The following is a 19,262-nucleotide window of genomic DNA, read 5'->3' as shown; positions in this document are numbered from 1 at the left end:
CAGACTGTTTATGGCACCCAGATCGATCTGTGCAATAAAACAGCGGGAGCAAAACGACTCCATCATTATCTTTATGCTGATGTTCTGTTTGTGCTGCCTGCACCTGATCAGTGGCCAAAAACAAGCTCCTATAACATTACTGAAGCGCCCCAAACGCAGTAAAAGACACCCGTTTTTTGTTCCATCATTGCTCTTTATAGGCAGATAACAAATCATTGGTGTGGTCTGTGTTTTATACAGTATGCAATCAACAAGACTAGACCTCATGATGAAACTGTGAAGCAGGAAGCTATAGAGTGTTTGTTCAGTAACAGGAGTCTCTCCCCAACTCTCCAGCTCTTTAGTTAACAGAAAATACATACTCAGGTTGGGATACCGATTTGATCCAATCAAGAGAGAGAACTCATACAGGATACAGGATGATGGGGCTAGGCTTTGACTTTTACAGGGGCCAGTTAAGAATTGCAGTCACCTGTAAGTGCTCTTTTAGAGCGGTTTTGGAGGAGAGTAGGGATTTACACTCCTTTACGACTGTTGATAGGGCTTTCCAATTTTTTGTGGCATAGCCAATTAATTCCTCCCCACACACATTTCTGTGTTGTCACTGCTATCATATCCTACTGTTTCACCTGCCAGTGAGGAGCCCCCACCGGGAGGACGTAGAGCCTTCGTCCTACTCCTCCCGCCCAACACTCCCCGCTGACAAGTGCAGCCCCAGCGCGTAGGAAAACGTGCAATGACCATTATCACCCTCCCCGTGCGGCTTCCCTCCCCCGAACACGGGCCAATTGTGTTCGTGTAGACGCTCGACAAAGCCGGATGCACCACAGTGGATCTTAACCCACAACCTCACAACCTCTGTGGTGGTGGGCAGGGACTTTACCACTGCGCCACCCGAGCACCCGATTGACGTTTTTGAAGTAGTGTGACAAGGTACATGGGTGCCTTTGTGGTGTAGTGTATCTTGTAGACCAGTAGGCCCATTGTAGAGTAGACAGTAGAGTATACCTGTGCTTGCTGGGGATGAAGCCCATCTCCTCTGCCTCGTTCTGGGGGCTGACCCGCCGCGCCTGCCACCACTCCTCGTCCCCGCAGTCCAGGATGTGCAACACGTCCCCGAACCTGAAGCCCACGGCCTGGCTGAGGAAGCCACAGTCTGCCGTCTTGTCATAGTCAAACAGAGCCCTGCGTGGGTGAGAGGAGACATGAGCCTGGTCAATAACACCTCTACTGTTACTACTATGTACAGGCATTGTGTTCTGTTATGTACTGACATGACCCAGAGACGAGATAGGGAGAGAGACAAAGAGAGAGAGACAAAGAGAGAGAGACAGAGAGAGAGAGAGAGAAAGAGAGAGAGAGACTGAGAGAGACAGAGAGGGAAAGCATGACAGAGAAAGAGAGACAGAGAGAGGAGAGAGAGAGAGAGAGACACACACACACACACACACACACACACACACACACACACACACACACACACACACACACACACACACACACACACACACACACACACACACACACACACACACACACACACACACACACACACAGGGAGAGAGAGACAGAGAGAGACAGACAGACAGAGACAGACAGACAGAGAGAGTCGAGAGATACGGACAGAGAGAGAGACTGGGAGGGAAAGAGAGAGAGCGTGAGAGAGAGAGAGAGAGAGAGAGAGGGAGAGAGAGAGAGAGAGAGAAAGAGGGAGAGAGAGAGGGAGAGAGAGAGAGAAAGAGGGAGAGAGAGAGAGAGAGACTGTCGAAGGCAAAGCAGATCCTAAAATGAAATCTTGCAGTAACAGGACAGAGAGCGAGTGCTATTTCGGGGTCAGGTTGATTGGCGTGAACGAACGGGAGAATTGACAATTTCTCTCTGGAAGGTGAAGTGGCGTGTTTTCTTTTCTCCGTCTCAGCGTCTGGTATTTCTGGGACTCGGCGTGCCGTGCCTCCATGATGATGATGATGATGATGATGATGATGTGGGAGGAGAGGAGCAGTAGAGGTTGTGTTGTTTTGGCAAATCAGCTTCAGCGGTTCAGTTTTGAGGTCAAACAGCAGGACCATTATTTGTAGGGCTCCACCACTGGTCAACCGCTGGTCAACCGCCGCATAGTGAGGGTGTGCAGCGCGCCCGTCCAAAATCACACAAAACGTGCTTTGTAATATCGTTGCTGTCGGGCAGAAACCTCTTATATCCATATTGTAACTTTTTTATGTTTTTCCGTAAATGAACACTTTACTTGATCTTACTAACAGCGTCACACAAAAGCACCAAAAGTAGCAGATCTACAAGCTCGAAACCGCGCCGTGTTTTGAGCTTGTAGATCTGTTACTTTTGCTATTTTTGAATTTGAATCCTGAAAAGTAACAGTTTTGGACATATGAGGTTTCCACCCAACAGCGACGATAATGCTATGTTATTATGCTTGTCTGTTTCACTTTGGTCTGAATCCCTTCAAGCTGGAAAATTATATTTTAATGTATTTTATGCATTCTAATCCACATGTGACAATGGTTAAATGCATGTATCTGATGACGCACTGAGAATATATTGAAGCCATGATGGTCTCCATATCGGCTCCTTATTCATAAAGGGCTTTACTGAATGGTCAACTATAGACAGACTGTTATACTGCTGTCAGGTCGGGTTTGGCTCATCGCTGGACATCATGAACCACTTTTAACCACAAAAACCCTAGCCTGGGATCAATACCATTTTAGGGGTTCTGAACCGGTCGGAGCATAAATAACTTTCCGTCATCATTACGTCATCAGGCGGCCGGAACCAGTGAACCACCGGCGCTGTGCATCTCCAAAATGATTCCCCTAGTTTAAAACTTGTTTAGTTTGGTATAATCGTTTAGTTTCTTTTGGTATGATAATGGTTTGGTATGTCCACCTTTTATTCTAACTCGTGGCATGGCTATAGCGAGACTAAACTAATTGATTCGCATTATGTGGGGAACAAAAACAATGTGACGCCAACTGGAACCAACCACCGGAACCACAATATTTGTTTTCCTTTTTTCTAAACCGGATCACACGGCTAGTTTTAGAACGAATACCAGGCTTTCCTCCGAGGTGGAAAGTCTAGTGACGAAAGGTTACAAGTGTCCCCTATATGCTATGCCTGTGATAATCTAGGTGAACATTTGGCAAAAATAGGCAAACGTTCAGAGGAAAAAATAAGGCTAGTATTCGGCAAAAAACGGCAAACGTTCAGAGAAAATATATACCAGCTCTATGATAAATATATACCAGCTCTATGAGCTTGTAGCTTGGCTACTTTCACATACAACTTTTTTACTTTTTTACTATTTTACATAAAACAAATTATCGCACAATTGTTCAGAAATTTTAAATACATAGAAATGTTATACATAAATAGCAGATCTACAAGCTCACAACAGTGAGCTTGTAGATCTGCTATTTTCACTAGTTTGGGCCCGTGGGGAGACATCAAATTTCTCTTTTGGGGTCCTGAGCTAAATAAAGGATTTTGAACCACTGGTCTAGGCAATCTGGGAACCCATTATGGTTGTTTTTTGCTTCTGGGGCAAAACTATACCTGACAGATGTCTTGAGAGATTAGGTCTAGCTCTACAAAGTCTGTGAGATTAGGTTGTTCAACAGTTATTCTGCAGAATCTGCACACATCTCTCCATGTAGTTTATTTGACTAGTTTATGAATTGGGTTTATGAACTGGGTTTTACACTGAGAAATACTTAGCGCCAGATGTATTAACCCATTAAGAGTGGGAACACATCTGTGTCATTTTAAGATTTCTTTGGCTATTCAAAGATAGCAGATATACAAGCTCATAGCGCGACACCAAGTGCAAATACATATCATTTTGGGTGGTCCTTGACATGGAAAAGTTGGAGCACCACTGATATTATAGCAACATACTGTTAGGATTTAGAAAACATTTTTAGATATGTATTAGGCCGCGGACCCCAATCTCAAAATGTTTTGTTCCAAGGACCTCCCAGAAGCAAAGATTTGAGTTAAAATGTTTGCTTTAAAAAATAAATATATTCAAAGATTTCCTAAAATGTTCAAGATTAAAAAAAAAAAAAAACAGATCTACCAGCTCATACAGCTTGTAGATCTGCTATTTTTTAATAGCCAAAAAAAATCTAAAATGACACAGATGCGTCCCTGGATTGAATGGGTTAAGTAAGTACAAGTATAAGTTCCTCTCAAGGTAATTTAAGGTACATTCTGGCTGCTCATCTGTTTGAGGTGCTATAAGCCTGTAGATCTCTTATTTGACGACTCTGCACCTCCTCCACATAAAGACATCCGTTTGCTCTGGGTAGAAATGATTATAATTTTCCAGGCTTTTGGTTCCATGACTGTGAACGTTTGGCTGAGCACACAGTGCTCTCTGCTCCTCCAGGTAATGAAAAGCCATCCTTTGATTTGTCCCGATTGAATCCACCTGCAGCACAAACCCACTGATAATATCGTTGCTGTTGGGCAGAAACCTCTTATCTCCATGTTTTAACCTGCCACGACGTTGACTGCACGCTTCACGCCGGTTCGCCCGGTTAACCCAAAATAGCTCAGCCTCCGTGTCAAATCTTTAGTATAGCACGTTACTACGTATGTGTGTGTGCAGTTTGTGAACGACAGTGGTGAAGCTGCACTAGACAGACTGGCTGCTTGTGAGTATTTAATAGTGTAGTGAGCATTAGCTCGGCTCTGGGCTCTCCCCAGGCTGGCAGAGGGAGTGTAGCGCCCAGGATTACTTAGACAATTGGCACTGGGTGAAAAAAAAGGGGTTGCAAAATCGTGGAATAAAAATGTAAGGAAAAAATTATAATAGTGATGGTCTACACCAAATTTGACCAAATGGAAAAACTGATCTTTATAAGTTCTTCACCTATAAGAACTAACATACTTACATCGAAAGTGGTTCAAATATATATATTTGCCTCTGAATTGAGAACTGAGTGTGGATATATTAAATAAAAAAATATTCATAACATTTTGTATAGTTGTATAGATATTGCAATAATGCGTGGTTGAAGAAAGGAGCCACACTGAGGTGGAAAAATGGCGGCACTCCAAAATAAGGGATGCAAGACAAAGGCATGCAGTCTCTTTAGTTAAGGCTAACACGTTTCGGCACCAGCCTTCCTCAGAGCAGATTCATCCGCCCATTTGTCCACCTTAGGATGGTTACTTTCTTCAATTAGTCTTCATGTGGCTGCAGCACCCACTGCTTACGAAAGCGTCCAGAGGAAGCGCACCTGCTTTCTTTTATCCAAATAATGTGTGGTTGTCACAAAATCCCAAGACACACCTGGAATTGGCTCACTCAGCACCAGTGTTGAACTATGACGAAAAATGTACATTGACTCTTTTTTCACTGACGAAAACTAAATAAAAACTAAATAAAAACGAAGCCACAATGACTAAAACTAAGACTAAATATATTGACAATTTTGTCAACAAATGAAAACTAGACAAAAATGATAGGTAGGGACTAGTGGAGAAGAGATCCAGTAGAACTAAAAGACAAGTCACTTTATGTTTGGTTGCGCTCGGGTGTTACGCTCTGAAAATAGCAGATGTTGTGAGCTTGTAGATCTGCTATTTTCAGCATGCAACCAAGTGTAAAATCAGCCATTACGACGCCATCAAGGCACCGCCAAAATACATCTACAGTTGAATCAACTGTAGATTTAGTCGACTATAACCTTATGATATTTAGTCGACTAAAACTAGACACAAACTAAAACATTTCAGGTGACTAAAATATGACAAAAACTAAACCAAAATGTGTTGTCAAAATCAACACTGCTCAGCACACTGGTTAAAAACCACTCAACAAGACTGTTCACACTTGCATGTCCAGAGGTGGTTCAGTTTTCTTTGTTGTGCCGTGCACAAAGGTAGGCCTATAATAATTGCGGCGCTATTTGAGCTACTGTGAGAGTTGTGTTGCTGTATTATACCTGACTGTTCATTCAACTCTATGAGCCTATTACGGGTCAACTGTTACATTCTCACAGTTTAAATTAACACTCAGGATTTTTGCTGTGCATGCATTATTGCCGTTATATAGTCTGAGAGCATTCTTTTGTTTATGCAGCAAATATCGACTGAGCAGAAAGGCTTTTTTTATATTAACACCTTCCCGTATAGCCTACATGTACTGAATACTGAAGCCATACGCCCGAGAGGCTTCACAATCATTTTAGATAAGTTGAGGGCTTTTAGGCATGATGTGGAGCTGCGTGGCTAAAACCCCATTTTATAAAGTAAAAGTAGACACTTAACTTAAGAGTTTACACCTCATACTGTAACTGTACATCCACAGTCCTTTAGTGTTGGCAAGTCAGCTGGAGTATTTGTGTGGTTTACCATCCATAGAGTCCCTATTCTGGGGGCGAACATTCAGCGACAGCAGCAGACGGACGGACGGATAATAAAATAATAATAATAATAATGAATTGAATTTTTATAGCGCTTTTCCAAGTGCTCAAAGCGCTTTACAATGGTTCATTCATTCATACGGGGGGGGGGGGGGGCATTGGGAGGTGGAGCGGCAAACAGTCGACGCCAGCGTCCCCACTTTTCCCACATCAATGGTGGCAAGCTAACGCCGACCGAATCATTGGAGGGAATGTATAGGGTTCAGTGTCTTGCCCAAGGACACTTCCACATGTGGACAGGAGGAGCCGGGATTCGAACCGCCGGCCCACAGATCATTGGACGACCTGCTCTACCTTCTGAGCCACAGCCGCCCGGGATAGGCAGACACAACAACTTGGAAGACATAATTCATACATACATACTCTACATAAAGACGAATGCTCTTCTAGACAGCTCACCCCTTAGGCTTAATGCTGTAATATAAAGCCTTTCATGGAACAATATTCATGTACGATATATGGCCAAAGTCGTGAATAGACAATGACGTGTAGTGAGGTTTAAATGTCTTGGTCTAACCATCACCTTGCTTGATGGTTGTTGCTTTCTTTTTCCAATCCCTTTCCCCCCACGCCCAAGCCAGCCTCTCTCATGTACGTACCTGATGTAGAATCCTCTCTTTGGGTTGCTCCGCAGTGTGGTGGTACCAGAGCCCATACTGCTGTTCATCAGCTGTTCCCTCAGATCGTGGATCTTAGCTTCAAACCGGCTGTATTCTGAACACAGCAATAGAAAAAAAAACAAATCAAGATGCTGTAAATGAATTGCTTTATGGGTGTTTGTTCAGTAACAGGGGTCTCCCCGTCTTTCCAGCTTTTTTGTAAAATATTTTTTCATGGCGGGATAGCCTACCAATTTGATCCAGTCACGAGAGGGAACTCATACAGGATACAGTATAAGCAAAGAAATTAGCAGACAAAATTGGAACTAGAACACCATAAAATTGAAGTTGATTGGATGAAATTGTCAAGCCACCGTAAAATGTATTTTCTGTTTATTAAAGAGCCTGAGAGACAAGGAGACCCCTTGTTACTGAACAAACACTCTATAGCAATGATTACTACAGCATCTGAATATAGAGCTTTAACATTTTAACAAAAATACTTATCATATAATAGAACCTTTAAGCCTTATATACTTTACTTTGCTGTATGGAAAAATAGCCATAGTCTCCAACTTATCACAATGTGACGTGTATTTTTTTGGGGGGGTGACTGGGGGGTGTATAACAGTGACAAAAAACGTACCATCTGGTCTGTACTGGGCGATGATGGTGACGGTTTGTCCGGCGTTCTTCAGCGCTGCCGCTGCCTGTTCGTGCGTGGCCATGCGCAGGTCCACGCCGTTCACCTGACAACACAGAACAAACACTGTTAAAAAAGCAGTGTTATTATCTTTTTTAACCGCAAATGAAATAAACAATTCACAATATTAGACCACACAAAAAGAGCCTGATTTGCTCCGTTCAGCTCACTTAACCAAACAATATCACTTACCCTACCTTCAATCCATCTATATCGTTTCCTGCTCTAGGCTTATTATTGGTACATTTAGTTAGTTTAGTTTGTTTAGATTACATAGACACGTAAATCAAACAAACACATTAATTTAAAAATAATCAAGGATTAAGACACAACAAAGTCCAGGGTTTATCATGTGTGTGATTTACATCACTAAATACACACTGACAATCTGACATTGTATAAAATAAAAGGAAAACAATACAATTAAAAAGGCTTATCTTATCTCGCATAAGAACCTTATCCATCAGCAAACATTTTTTTAAACATGCTCAAATTTGTAGTCGCCCAAGTGTAATTGCTATATCAAAGCTGTTCCATTTCCATGACCCCTTAGCAACAAGACCTTTGAATTTATAAAGACACACATTAGATTATTCACGCTGGCTCTTTTGAAGATATAAATGTGTGCTTCCCTGGTATGAGTAGAAAAGGGGGAAATAAAATGTTCGGGTCAGCGTGAATAATCTAATGACTGAAGGTCAGCCTGGACAGAGTACCTCTAGATTCCATTGGAAGCCGGTTTGAGTTCTTTGAATGGTGTGACCTAGTACAACCCCGATTAATCTATTCTGAGCAGTCTGCAGCTTGACTTTGAGGACTTTATTAAAGTGAAGGTCTCAAACCAAGAAGTGCGGAGCAAAGTCAAAGTGACATCAAATGAATGGGTTGGCTGAAACTAACTTTGTATCCTTATCCAGTAACCTAGAGGTTCTAGCTAATATTTTAGTCATAATGCTGAGACCCTAGAACCCAATACTATCATCCAATCTCCTCTCTAGAACAGTGGTTCTCAACCTTTTCAGGCCGCGACCCCCAACATAATCATATCTGAACTGGGGACCCCCCAAAATAATCATATTTGAACTGGGGACCCCCCAAAATAATCATATTTGAACTGGGGAGCCCCCAAAATAATCATATTTGAACTGGGGACCCCCCAAAATAATCATATTTGAACTGGGGATTTGAACCCCCCACCCAGACAAGCACTTGGAATTGTACGAGTTGAGGCATTACATTTAGTCTGACACGGCAGCGGTTCCGGTAGGAGACACAAAGAGTCTCCTTTGTATCTCCTACTGGAACCACTGCCTACCGGTCCGCAGGTCATCAAATTATTAGCTTAGGAATGCAACAAAAACAAAAAAATATCCATGAATTCAAGTCTCCATGGGGTGACTAATCGTTTTGTTTTTTTTGGGTGAACTATCCCTTTAGGGCGCGCTCCCACCAAGAGTTGGCTGGCCGCTGTTTGCAGAATCTGCCAATGCATTGTCAATGCAAATGCGTTGATTCACGCAAGAGCAGATTTTTCCGCTAGTCGCGCAGACCTTGCGTTTATCTGCTCTCCGCGACTAAGCATAAAACTGCTGGAGGCAGGCGCTGATTTTCTCCCTCTGTCCAATCGGGTGAGTGGAAGGCGGACCGTCTCAAGACTCAGGAAGCAACATGGTGCTCAAGGCAGCAGGCAGTGCGGGCTACGGGGAGGGTCCTGAAAGTGAGTGACAGGCGCGACACTCCCGTTTTTTAGAATCCGCTGGCTGCAAAAAACTGTGGCCGCGCACAACCTGCGTTTAACAGCGACCAGCCAACTCTTGGTGGGAGCGCGCCCTTAGGGCACAGCCACACCACACTTTTATTTTACCTCTGGGGCGGAATCTGCCAATGCTTTGTCAATGCAAATGCGTGGATTCTTGGAAAAAATGCGCAAGACCATGAATCCACGCATTTGCATTGACAAAGCATTGGCAGATTCCGCTCCAGAGGTAAAATAAAAGTGCGGTGTGGCCGTGCCCGACGGTGAATCCAGAATCCAGAAAAAACTTGATGTATGGAATTAATCAGAGACTCCACGTAACAACAGCAAAACCATATTAAAAAAATCCGTCCATCAGGTCCAAAAGACCACTCATATTATCATTCACATTCTGTTCTACCAAAGCCATTTCTGTAAAGATGAAAGCTGTAGCGGTTCTTACACTCAGTATCTGGTCCCCCTTGTGCAGCTCTCCGCTGAGGTCGGCCGGACCGCCTGCTAGGATGAAGGAGATGAAGATGCCCTCTCCGTCCTCTCCTCCCACGATGTTAAAGCCCAGCCCTGTGGAGCCTCTGTGGATCAGCACCCTGCGAGGGTCCCTGGTAAACAGAGTGGGAAGACACACTAGCTTTAAACATTTTTCAGATGCTTGTCTCATTTTTAAGATTTTAAATGGGCTTGCACCTCCACCACTGAAACGGTTCATAAAGCAAAGGGAAAGTGGTGGTAGAGCAACAAGGGCAACTACCAGAGGGGACTGCGAGGTACCATTCAGACGGAGTGTGTTTGGTGAAACAGACTTCTCTGTTAGAGCCTCCCATCACTGGAACAGTCTCCCTACCGAAGTAAGAGAGACCATCAAGTTCAACCTTAAGAGATGGCTTAAAGCAAACTTTGTAATCATGGGTAATTATCAGCTCAATTTTTCACTGGTGTCTTTTCTCATATTTCACTGTAACTGTATGTTTACTTGTCTTGTTTTGTATTGATGTCTGTTTTTGTAGGGGTATATCACCACTTTTAACAGCCTGCTCAGGGACTACAGATGATATTTAGCCTTTGGCTAACTCTGGCTCATTTACATGGATGTGAAAACTGACATGTTGATTAATGTGCACTGTCCCTGATAAATAAATAATAACCCATCAGCACCCTGCGAGGGTCCCATGGTACACAGAGTGGGAAGACGCAGAACTAAAACCTATCAGCACCGGTGTTAATTTCGTCGACTACTTTTTTTCACAGACGAAAACCAAATTAAAAGGAGTAGTTCACCCAAAAATGACTTGTTTTCTATCAATTGCGTTGTACTGCTCATTGTACTGCGTGCAATGAGCAATGCAACACTGGCCTTGACAATTGAGAAGGAAGTTCAAGTGATGCCAAGAGAGATAAAATACATACTGTAGCCTACTCTCACAGAATGGGAAGATCAATATTTGTTTTCAACATATTGAATGGAAAATGCATTTGTCTCATCTGTAATGAAATGTTCCGTATGTTTTCTCTAAGCTTGTCCGTAACGTTAATGCGACCACAGCAGCTTTGTGTGTGCGTGCGTGTGCGCGTGCGTGTGTGTGTCTGTGTGTGCGTGCGTGTTTCTGTGCGTGTGTGCGTGCGCACGTGTGTGTGTGAGTACCATTCTGACCCAAAACATATAATTATGGCATGGCAACAAGCAGTCGTCCGACCACGCAGGATATGAACATTTGAATAATATTCAGTGGTTGACGGATTTATGAATGAACTGAATTCCCAGCTGCAAGGAAAATGTATCATTATTTTGTACTGTACAAATAACAAAGAGAACAAAATTCTATATGTCATCTCTGTCAGAAGGAAACCTCATATGCCCAAAACTGTTACTTGTCAGGATTCAAATAAAAAAAAACAGCAAAAGGAGCAGATCTACAAGCTCAAAACACGTTGCTTCGCGCCGTGTGTTGATGCTTTCGCGTGACGTTGTAGTATGATCAAGTACAGTAGGGCATTAATTTACAAAAAAAACACAAGCAGTTGAAATATCGAGATAAGAGGTTTCTGCCAGACAGCAATGATACTGTATATACATTGTGGGTTAATAACATAATTCTGTATAGTTCTACAACTGGTCCCATATCATCAGTGGTGGAAAAAGTTAAAATGTTTACTTAAGTGAAAGTATCAATACTGCAATGTAGAAATACTCTGTTACAAGTAAAAGTCCGGAATTCAAAATTTACTTGACTTAAATGACAAAAGTGTTGGTATCAAAATATACTTAAAGTACAAAAGTAAAAGTACTCATTATGCAGAATGTCCCATTTCACAAGTTTTTAAATGTATAAGAATCTTTTGAAAATGTCAGATTTACAAGCTCACAATGCGCCGCATTGCGACGCATTGTGAGCTTGTAGATCTGCCATTTTCAAATGGCCGAGATGTAGGGCTGAAGTGGTTAATGTGTGTTTTGTAATAATAATCAAAATCTACAAAGTAACTAGTGACTAGTTTTCAAATAATTGTTGTGGAGTAAAAGTATAATATTTGCCTCTGAGATGTAGTGGAGTAGAAGTAAAAGTACTGAAAATTGGAAATACTCCGGTAAAGTAAAAATACCTCAAAATTATACTTAAGGACAGTACTTGAGTAAATGCAGTGATGAGCTGTGGATTTTTGAACTAGGGGGGCTATATTTTCTGACGTCACGCGCACGTGCACGCATGTGCACGTAGCCAATCAGCTCAGTGCTAGTTGAAATACTGTATTCAACATGTGCTTTTTAATGTAATCATATCTTATTATTTAGTTGCATTGTTAATTTGTTGTTTTTATTTTTGTTTCAATTAATTAATTATTTTATTTTCCTTTTAGTTTTATATAAAAGCCCTTTACATAGACCCACACATAAGTACTTAAAATAATCAGACAACTTGTCTTTGTCTTGTCTCAGAGAACTGGGTCCTCTTCTAAGCGATCCCCTTCATACTCTGCAGTGCAGAGACTGTTGTCTCTCATTGTGAGAGGAATGTACACATTCAATTCAAGTCCATGGCTTTTTTTGAGTAGCCTAATGTTATGCAAAGCAGCCAGGTAGACGCTATTGAGAACGGCTCGCCGCTGACGGCGCGAACCTTGAGAGGCTATTGTTTAAACTTTAAGGTGTTAAGACCGCAGCTGACGGTGCGTGCTCGCGCGTGCATGTGGAGCTCCCAGCCAGCGCCAGAACTAGGGGGTCGCCGACCACCCATAGCACCCCCTACAGCTCATCCCTGAGTAAATGTACATAGTTACTTTACACCACCGCATATCATCCATGAGGAACACAGATTAAGGGCGTGGCTTTCTCTCACTCACCTGGGCAGATCTTCATCTCCCATCATGCCGTGCAGGACGGGCGAGAAGCGGCTGGGCGAGGTGGGCGTGAGGGCTTGTGGGTAATCTGAACCCAGATAGTTAGGATGGCTGATGTCTGTGTCCATATGGGAATATGCTGCATGGGGAAGAAAAACACAGACACATAGAAAGAGGTCTCTCAGAAATGCATGAATAAAGATTTCCCTTTCAATTTAACTCTGAATGTAACCGAGTGGACTCTTTGGTTACATTTGAACACTGTAGTTAGGTTGGCTGATGATGTCTGCATCCATTATATAATGCCGTGAGAAACATAGTCTGAACAGAAAGAGGAACAGCGCCCCCTGTCTTCAGAAAAGCATGAATACGGATGCTGCTGAGATACATTGGAGTAGAAGCATAAAGTATCAAATAATGGAAATAACTAACTAGCAAATATCTCAAAATTGTACCTGAGTAAATGTAACATCATTATTTCCCAGCACTGCACAAAGGAAACCATTTGACAATGTTCATTGCATAAGAAGGTGTTAAAAAAAACTAGACAAAACAAAACAAAGATTTTTTTTTGCTAGCAATTATTATTTTTTTGGCATGGTTTATTGAATGTACTAACTGTAGTTTGAGCCTTCCTCTGACAAAACAGTAACCTTTACACACATTACAGATGACATTTGAGACACCATAGAATGATGATGCAACATGTCTGGCTTTTCTGCATTTTTCTGCCAAAGAGGATTATAATGGCCCCAAAGAAAACAGGTGCTCTATTTATGAAATGTAACATTATCCAACTCTAAGATGAGGTTACATGTTGTTCTTTTTGTTTGTCTGGGAGCCATTGTCTCCAAGATGTGTCTGCTACAGGACGCATTGTGAGCTTGTAGATCTGCTATTTTCAAAAGATTTTTATACATTTGAACATTTTAAATGGGACATTTTAATAATGAGTACTTTTACTTTTGGTACTTTGAGTACATTTTGATGCCAATACTTTTATACTTTTACTCAAGTACAATTTGAATTCCGGAGTTTTACTTGTAACAGAGTATTTCTACATTGCAGTATTGATACTTTTACTTAAAATATTTGAGTACTTTTGCAAGATAAGCACTGGTTCTCACCGTGGGGGTCCGGGGACCCCCCAAGGGTCCATGAGGGGGGGGTTTCAGGGGGGGTTCCTCAGCTAATGGACCCTTACAGGTCTGTAACTCTGAGAGTGTACAAAGGGAACCAAATGGACCCTTACGGGTCCATTTGGTTCCCTTTGTACACTCTCAGAGATACATTAACAGAGTAGACTGGAGATTGTAGAGATACGAATGGTATCAAACGGATGTCCGAAGCCTAATGCATATCAAACCTGGGGGTCCTTGAAATTAAAAACGGTGAATGTGGTAGGTTTCATTTAACATAATTGTATGACACACAGGTTAAAAATTCATACATTGCCAGATAGTATAATGGTCCTAATTAATACTGTATACTGTATATTGCCCTGCTGCCCTAAAGGCCCTGTATTATTTATTTTCATAATTTATTACCCATTTACCCTTAGTTCACATTCTGTGTGTGTTGTCACTGCTGCTGTATCCTACTGACTGTACCCAGGCCGTATAGGATATCACCCTCCTCCTTGCCCGGCTTTTCATGTGAAAGCAGGGAATCATAGCTACAGGTCCCCCTCAGACCCCCACCTTTAAAGGGATAGCTCACCCCCAAAATGACTTTTTTCCCTATCGATTAGTCACCTCATGAAGAATTCACGGATCATTTTTTGTTTTTGTCTCATTCCTAAACCAATAACTTGATGACCGGCAGCGGTTCCGGTAGGAGACACAAAGAGTCTCCTTTGTGTCTCCTACCGGAACCGCTGGCTACCGGTCCGCTCCTCATCAAATTATTGGCTTAGGAATGAGACAAAAACAAAAAAAATCTCCATGAACTTATTCAAGTCTTCATGGGGTGACTAATCCATAGAAAAAAAGTCATTTTGGGGGTGAACTATCCCTTTAACACATTGAATGCCAAAAACGGTCCGGACCGTTTTTGAGGATCCAAACGAGAAGTGCCGAAAACGGTCCGGACCGTTTTTGACCCAATTCTATTTTTAGTGGGCCACGTGGGGCGCTAAAACGAAACTTTGACATCACCCAAGGAGTTTCTGAGAAGAAGAGGCTGGATCTGGCTCCATGTCAAAAATCCTTCCGGTCGGCGTTTTCAATGTTATCTCCTTGACTAAAAGCTTAATATCTCCATTTCTTTTTAACGTGGTGAAAACGAGCCGTTTTCGATCGGCGATCACGCTGCAATGGAGGATCGCGTTAGAAATATTATTGTTCCAGGCGTTAGTCGGGACCCTCCGCCGTCTCGCACGCACGCTTTGTTTACATGCACTTCCGCGTCGGGGCTTCTACAGCACGAAACGTATAACGCAAGTGGATGGAAGAAATGCAGGCACTCAACGTATAATATTTTAATAAACCTCTGGCACCCAATGTGTTAAAAGGTGAGGGTCTGGGTGGGACAGGTAAAGAACCGAAGAGCAATAATAATGTAATTATCATGGCTCTGAATCCTAGTATAAAACGTACTGTTGGTGAGGTCAGGAGGGTTGTAGTTGTTGGTCAGGTACAGGCTGTTGGGCTTGGCCACTCTGAGGTAGACCACCTCCGCTGTGTTCTTCAGAGCGCCCACCGCGTCCTCGTGCATCACGTCCTCCAGACACACGCTGTTCACCTGCACATTACACAAGCACAGGAACAAGCACAGGAACACACTTTAGAACAGTGCAACTACTCATATGTCCTGAACCCTTATATACCCCCAAACTTTTACTTGAGCCCCCCGGGACAAGGCTTGTAAGTAACGGAAGGGAGATGCTGCTGGGGCTCCATTTTTGGGGAATAAACTTCCACTGGAAATTAGACCGGCCAGTTCAGTGTCCACTAGACATGTAACGATTCACTCAACTCACGATACGATTAGAATCACGATACTATAGGTTCACAATATGATTTTACAAAATTGGTTTCCAGATTTTTTTTTTAATTCTCTCTCTTACACAAATCCAGCATTTTCTTTTTTTCTTTTTACAATACTGTGTACAAGCTCAGTGCGTCACTTGGTGCCGCGCTGCAAGCTTGTGTGTGTGTGTGTGTGTGTGTGTGTGTGTGTGTGTGTGTGTGTGTGTGTGTGTGTGTGTGTGTGTGTGTGTGTGTGTGCGCGCGCGCATGCTTGTGTGTGCTTGTGTGCATGTACAGTATGTACTTGTATTACTACCCACATGGGGACTAAAAACTCCCCACAAGGTCAGTATAAGAGCTGTCAGAACTGACCTAATGGGGACATTGTTCTGCTCCCCTGGGGGGGAAGGCTCTGTGTCATGGCTAAGAAAGAGTTTTATAAAGCTACGGTTACACGTAGTAAAAGATTCAGGTTGGGCCCGGGGTTAAGATTATGGGTATTTAGGGGTTAGGAGGTAATAGGCTGGGTATTCTCACATACTGTGGCCACATGATCAGAGATCTCCACCTACTGATTATGTCTGGGGAAATCTAAATTCAATGTACGGTATGGGCTAGAACGGCAGTGCATGGATTAAAGCATAATGCAATCCAGTGGTGTAAAGTAACTAAGTATATTTACTCAAGTACTGTACTTCAGTACTTGAGTAAGTCTGTTGGTGAATAACGATTTTCGGTGATTACTTTGCCAATGTGGAAAGGAATGATGCTGTATTCTGTTGAATTCATATGGATTGCTCCTGTGACATACTCTACAGAAGAAGTGAGTGTTGTAGTGACTACTACTGTAGGCCTACAGTGTGTGGTATATGTTTGTATTTTTTGACAAGAACCATCTCAGTCAAAATTGACTATTGTTATGGTCTGAAGCACTGTCAGTGCCGCAACGCATGTGTGTGAGTGCGGGCGGTAGGCGCGTTCGTGTTCATGTAGCCTAGTATTTGGGTAGGATGGCCTGGAAGGGCGTATGACTTCCGGGCCTATTACAGGCCCAGTCCGGGCCTGCCACTAGCACCATTTTGAAATCACTGTTACACTGTTACTGTCCTGCAGTCCTTCCCTTTCTCCATAAGGTGGCAGCATTGCCCTCCTGGCCCACTACAGTTAAAGCCTCGTCCTGTCCTACACATCTATTAGCGTATTACTGTAATGAAAGCTATCCCAGCCTGGGAGACTTACTGCTACAATGTATCTATACACAATGTGTGTATGTGTGTGTGTGTGTGTGTGTGTGTGTGTGTGTGTGTGTGTGTGTGTGTGTGTGTGTGTGTGTGTGTGTGTGTGTGTGTGTGTGTGTGTGTGTGTGTGTGTGTGTGTGTGTGTGTGTGTGTGTACTTGTATTGCTTGTGGAATTGGGGAACTATTAGGAAACGGTTCAGGTTTGGGGTTATAGGACTAGGTTTTTTAGAGTTTAGGTTTAGGGGTTGGAGTTATGCCTGATTTATAGCTGTGTACCAGTGTCTTGCACCGAAACTAGCTGATCTACAAGCGCGACACGTTGCGACCTTGTAGATCAGCTATTTTCGGCTTTAGCCCTAAGACCTAAAAATCATTAAATCGCCGTCGTAAAAGGTTGATGTACTCGGAAGTATATAATACAAATGTGCGTGTGTGCGTGTGCGTGTGCATGTGCATGTGTGTGTGTGTGTGTGACTGACCGCTAGTATCTTATCCCCGATCTGTAAGCGTTGGTCTTTGTGAGCGGCTCCGCCCTCGATGATCTTGGTGACATAGATGCTGTTATCTCCTGGTATGTGCTGGTTCCCTACTCCACCTGCAATACTGAACCCTAGTCCTGAGAGAGAGAGAGAGAGAGAGAGAGAGAGAGAGAGAGAGAGAGCAAGAGAGAGATAGGGAGAGAGAGAGAGAGAGAGAGATGGGGGGTAGAGAGAGAGAGAGAGAAAGAAAGAAAGAGAGAGAGATGGGGGGTAAAGAGAGAGAGAGAGAGAAAGAGAAAGAGAGAGAGAGAGAGAGAGAGAGAGAGAGAGAGAGAGAGAGAGAGAGAGAGAGAGCAAGAGAGAGATAGGGAGAGCGAGAGAGAGAGATGGGGGGTAGAGAGAGAGAGAGAGAAAGAAAGAAAGAGAGAGAGATGGGGGGTAAGAGAGAGAGAGAGAGAGAGAGAGAGAGAGAGAGAGAGAGAGAGAAAGAGAAAGAGAAAGAGAAAGAGAAAGAGAAAGAGAAAGAGAGAGAGAGAGAGAGAGAGAGAGAGAGAGAGAGAGAGAATGTGTCACTTTGACAAAGTAATGCTGCCAGTAAAGTAACACATGCTCTGAATTATTAAAGTTTTGACTTCATTAAAGCTTTACTTTGAACACATAACATAACAGATAGATGGAGTCCACAGGAGGGAACAGTTTGAACGCACAAAAACATTTGATACACATCCTGTTGAAATGGGTGTAAAAGATACAAACTGACAAACTTAATGATACTCTACTAGTTGGTTACTTTCCACCACTGCTGGGGGGGTAGGTGTGTCGTAATGGGGTGGACGGATAAACAGACAGACACACATACTGTAGATAGATTTCAAGTAGTGTACTTAAGTGCACTTTTGAGGATTTTTTTTACTTTACTGGAGTATTTCCAATTTCCAATACTTTTACTTCTACTCCACTACATCTCAGAGGCAAATATTGTGCATTTACTCCACTACAATTATTTGTTACTTAGTTACTAGTTACTTTGTAGATTTTTAATATTAGTACAAAACACACCAACCACTTATATAGTTCAGCCATTTGAAAATAGCAGATCTACAAGCTCACAATGCATTGTGAGCTTGTAGATCGTCTATTTTCAAAAGTTTTTTTTAATACATTTTGAACTTGTGAAATGGGACATTCTGTACAATGAGTACTTTTCTTTTGGTACTTTAAGTACATTTTTATACCAATACTTTTGTACTTTTACTCGAGTACATTTTGAATTCCGGACTTTTACGTGTAACAGAGTATTTCTATCTTGCCGTATTGATACTTTTACTGAAGTACTTTTTCCACCACTGCATCTAGCTGTCTGTCTGTCTGTCAGTGTTAATTTCATTGACTAAGATCCAGACTAAAAGACTAAGATTTTGTTATTTAGTCGACTAATACTAGATTAAGACTAACATAGGACTAAAACTAAATGGTGTGTTATTCAAAAGACTAAGACTGGCCTGGGCCGCAGCGTGGCGGTCCAGGCCCCCTAGGCAGCAATGCCAGTCTGACAGCGTGTCGCAGGTTCGAGTCCGATCCCGACAACCTTTGCTGTGTGTCACTCCCCATTTCTCTCCCCATTTCCCTGTCAGTCTACTTGTGCCATAAATAAAAAGGCATAAAAGCCCCCCAAAAATACTAAGACTAAAGAATTTGCTGTCAAAATGAACACGGCTGTCTGTCTGTCTAG

General features: G+C 42.6%; 1 protein-coding gene across 1 annotated transcript in view; it reads right to left on the bottom strand.

The window, feature by feature from the left end:
- dlg4a (discs, large homolog 4a) overlaps positions 1–19,262 on the bottom strand; it is a gene marked incomplete at its 5' end in the record, with an annotated part of 196,190 nt that overhangs the window by 11,438 nt on the left and 165,490 nt on the right. The window contains 7 exons of the mRNA XM_080435830.1: positions 1,009–1,185; positions 7,052–7,166; positions 7,698–7,800; positions 9,953–10,109; positions 12,847–12,982; positions 15,441–15,585; positions 17,531–17,667. Of these exons, the coding sequence (XP_080291956.1) occupies positions 1,009–1,185; positions 7,052–7,166; positions 7,698–7,800; positions 9,953–10,109; positions 12,847–12,982; positions 15,441–15,585; positions 17,531–17,667 (970 nt within the window). The remainder of the gene's footprint in view (positions 1–1,008; positions 1,186–7,051; positions 7,167–7,697; positions 7,801–9,952; positions 10,110–12,846; positions 12,983–15,440; positions 15,586–17,530; positions 17,668–19,262) is intronic.

Source organism: Gymnoscopelus braueri, assembly GCF_963280865.1.
Source record: "Gymnoscopelus braueri genome assembly, chromosome: 8".
Lineage (NCBI taxonomy): Eukaryota > Metazoa > Chordata > Actinopteri > Myctophiformes > Myctophidae > Gymnoscopelus > Gymnoscopelus braueri.
Note: the sequence above shows the minus strand (reverse complement) of the source record. Positions and strands in the feature narration are given on the sequence as shown.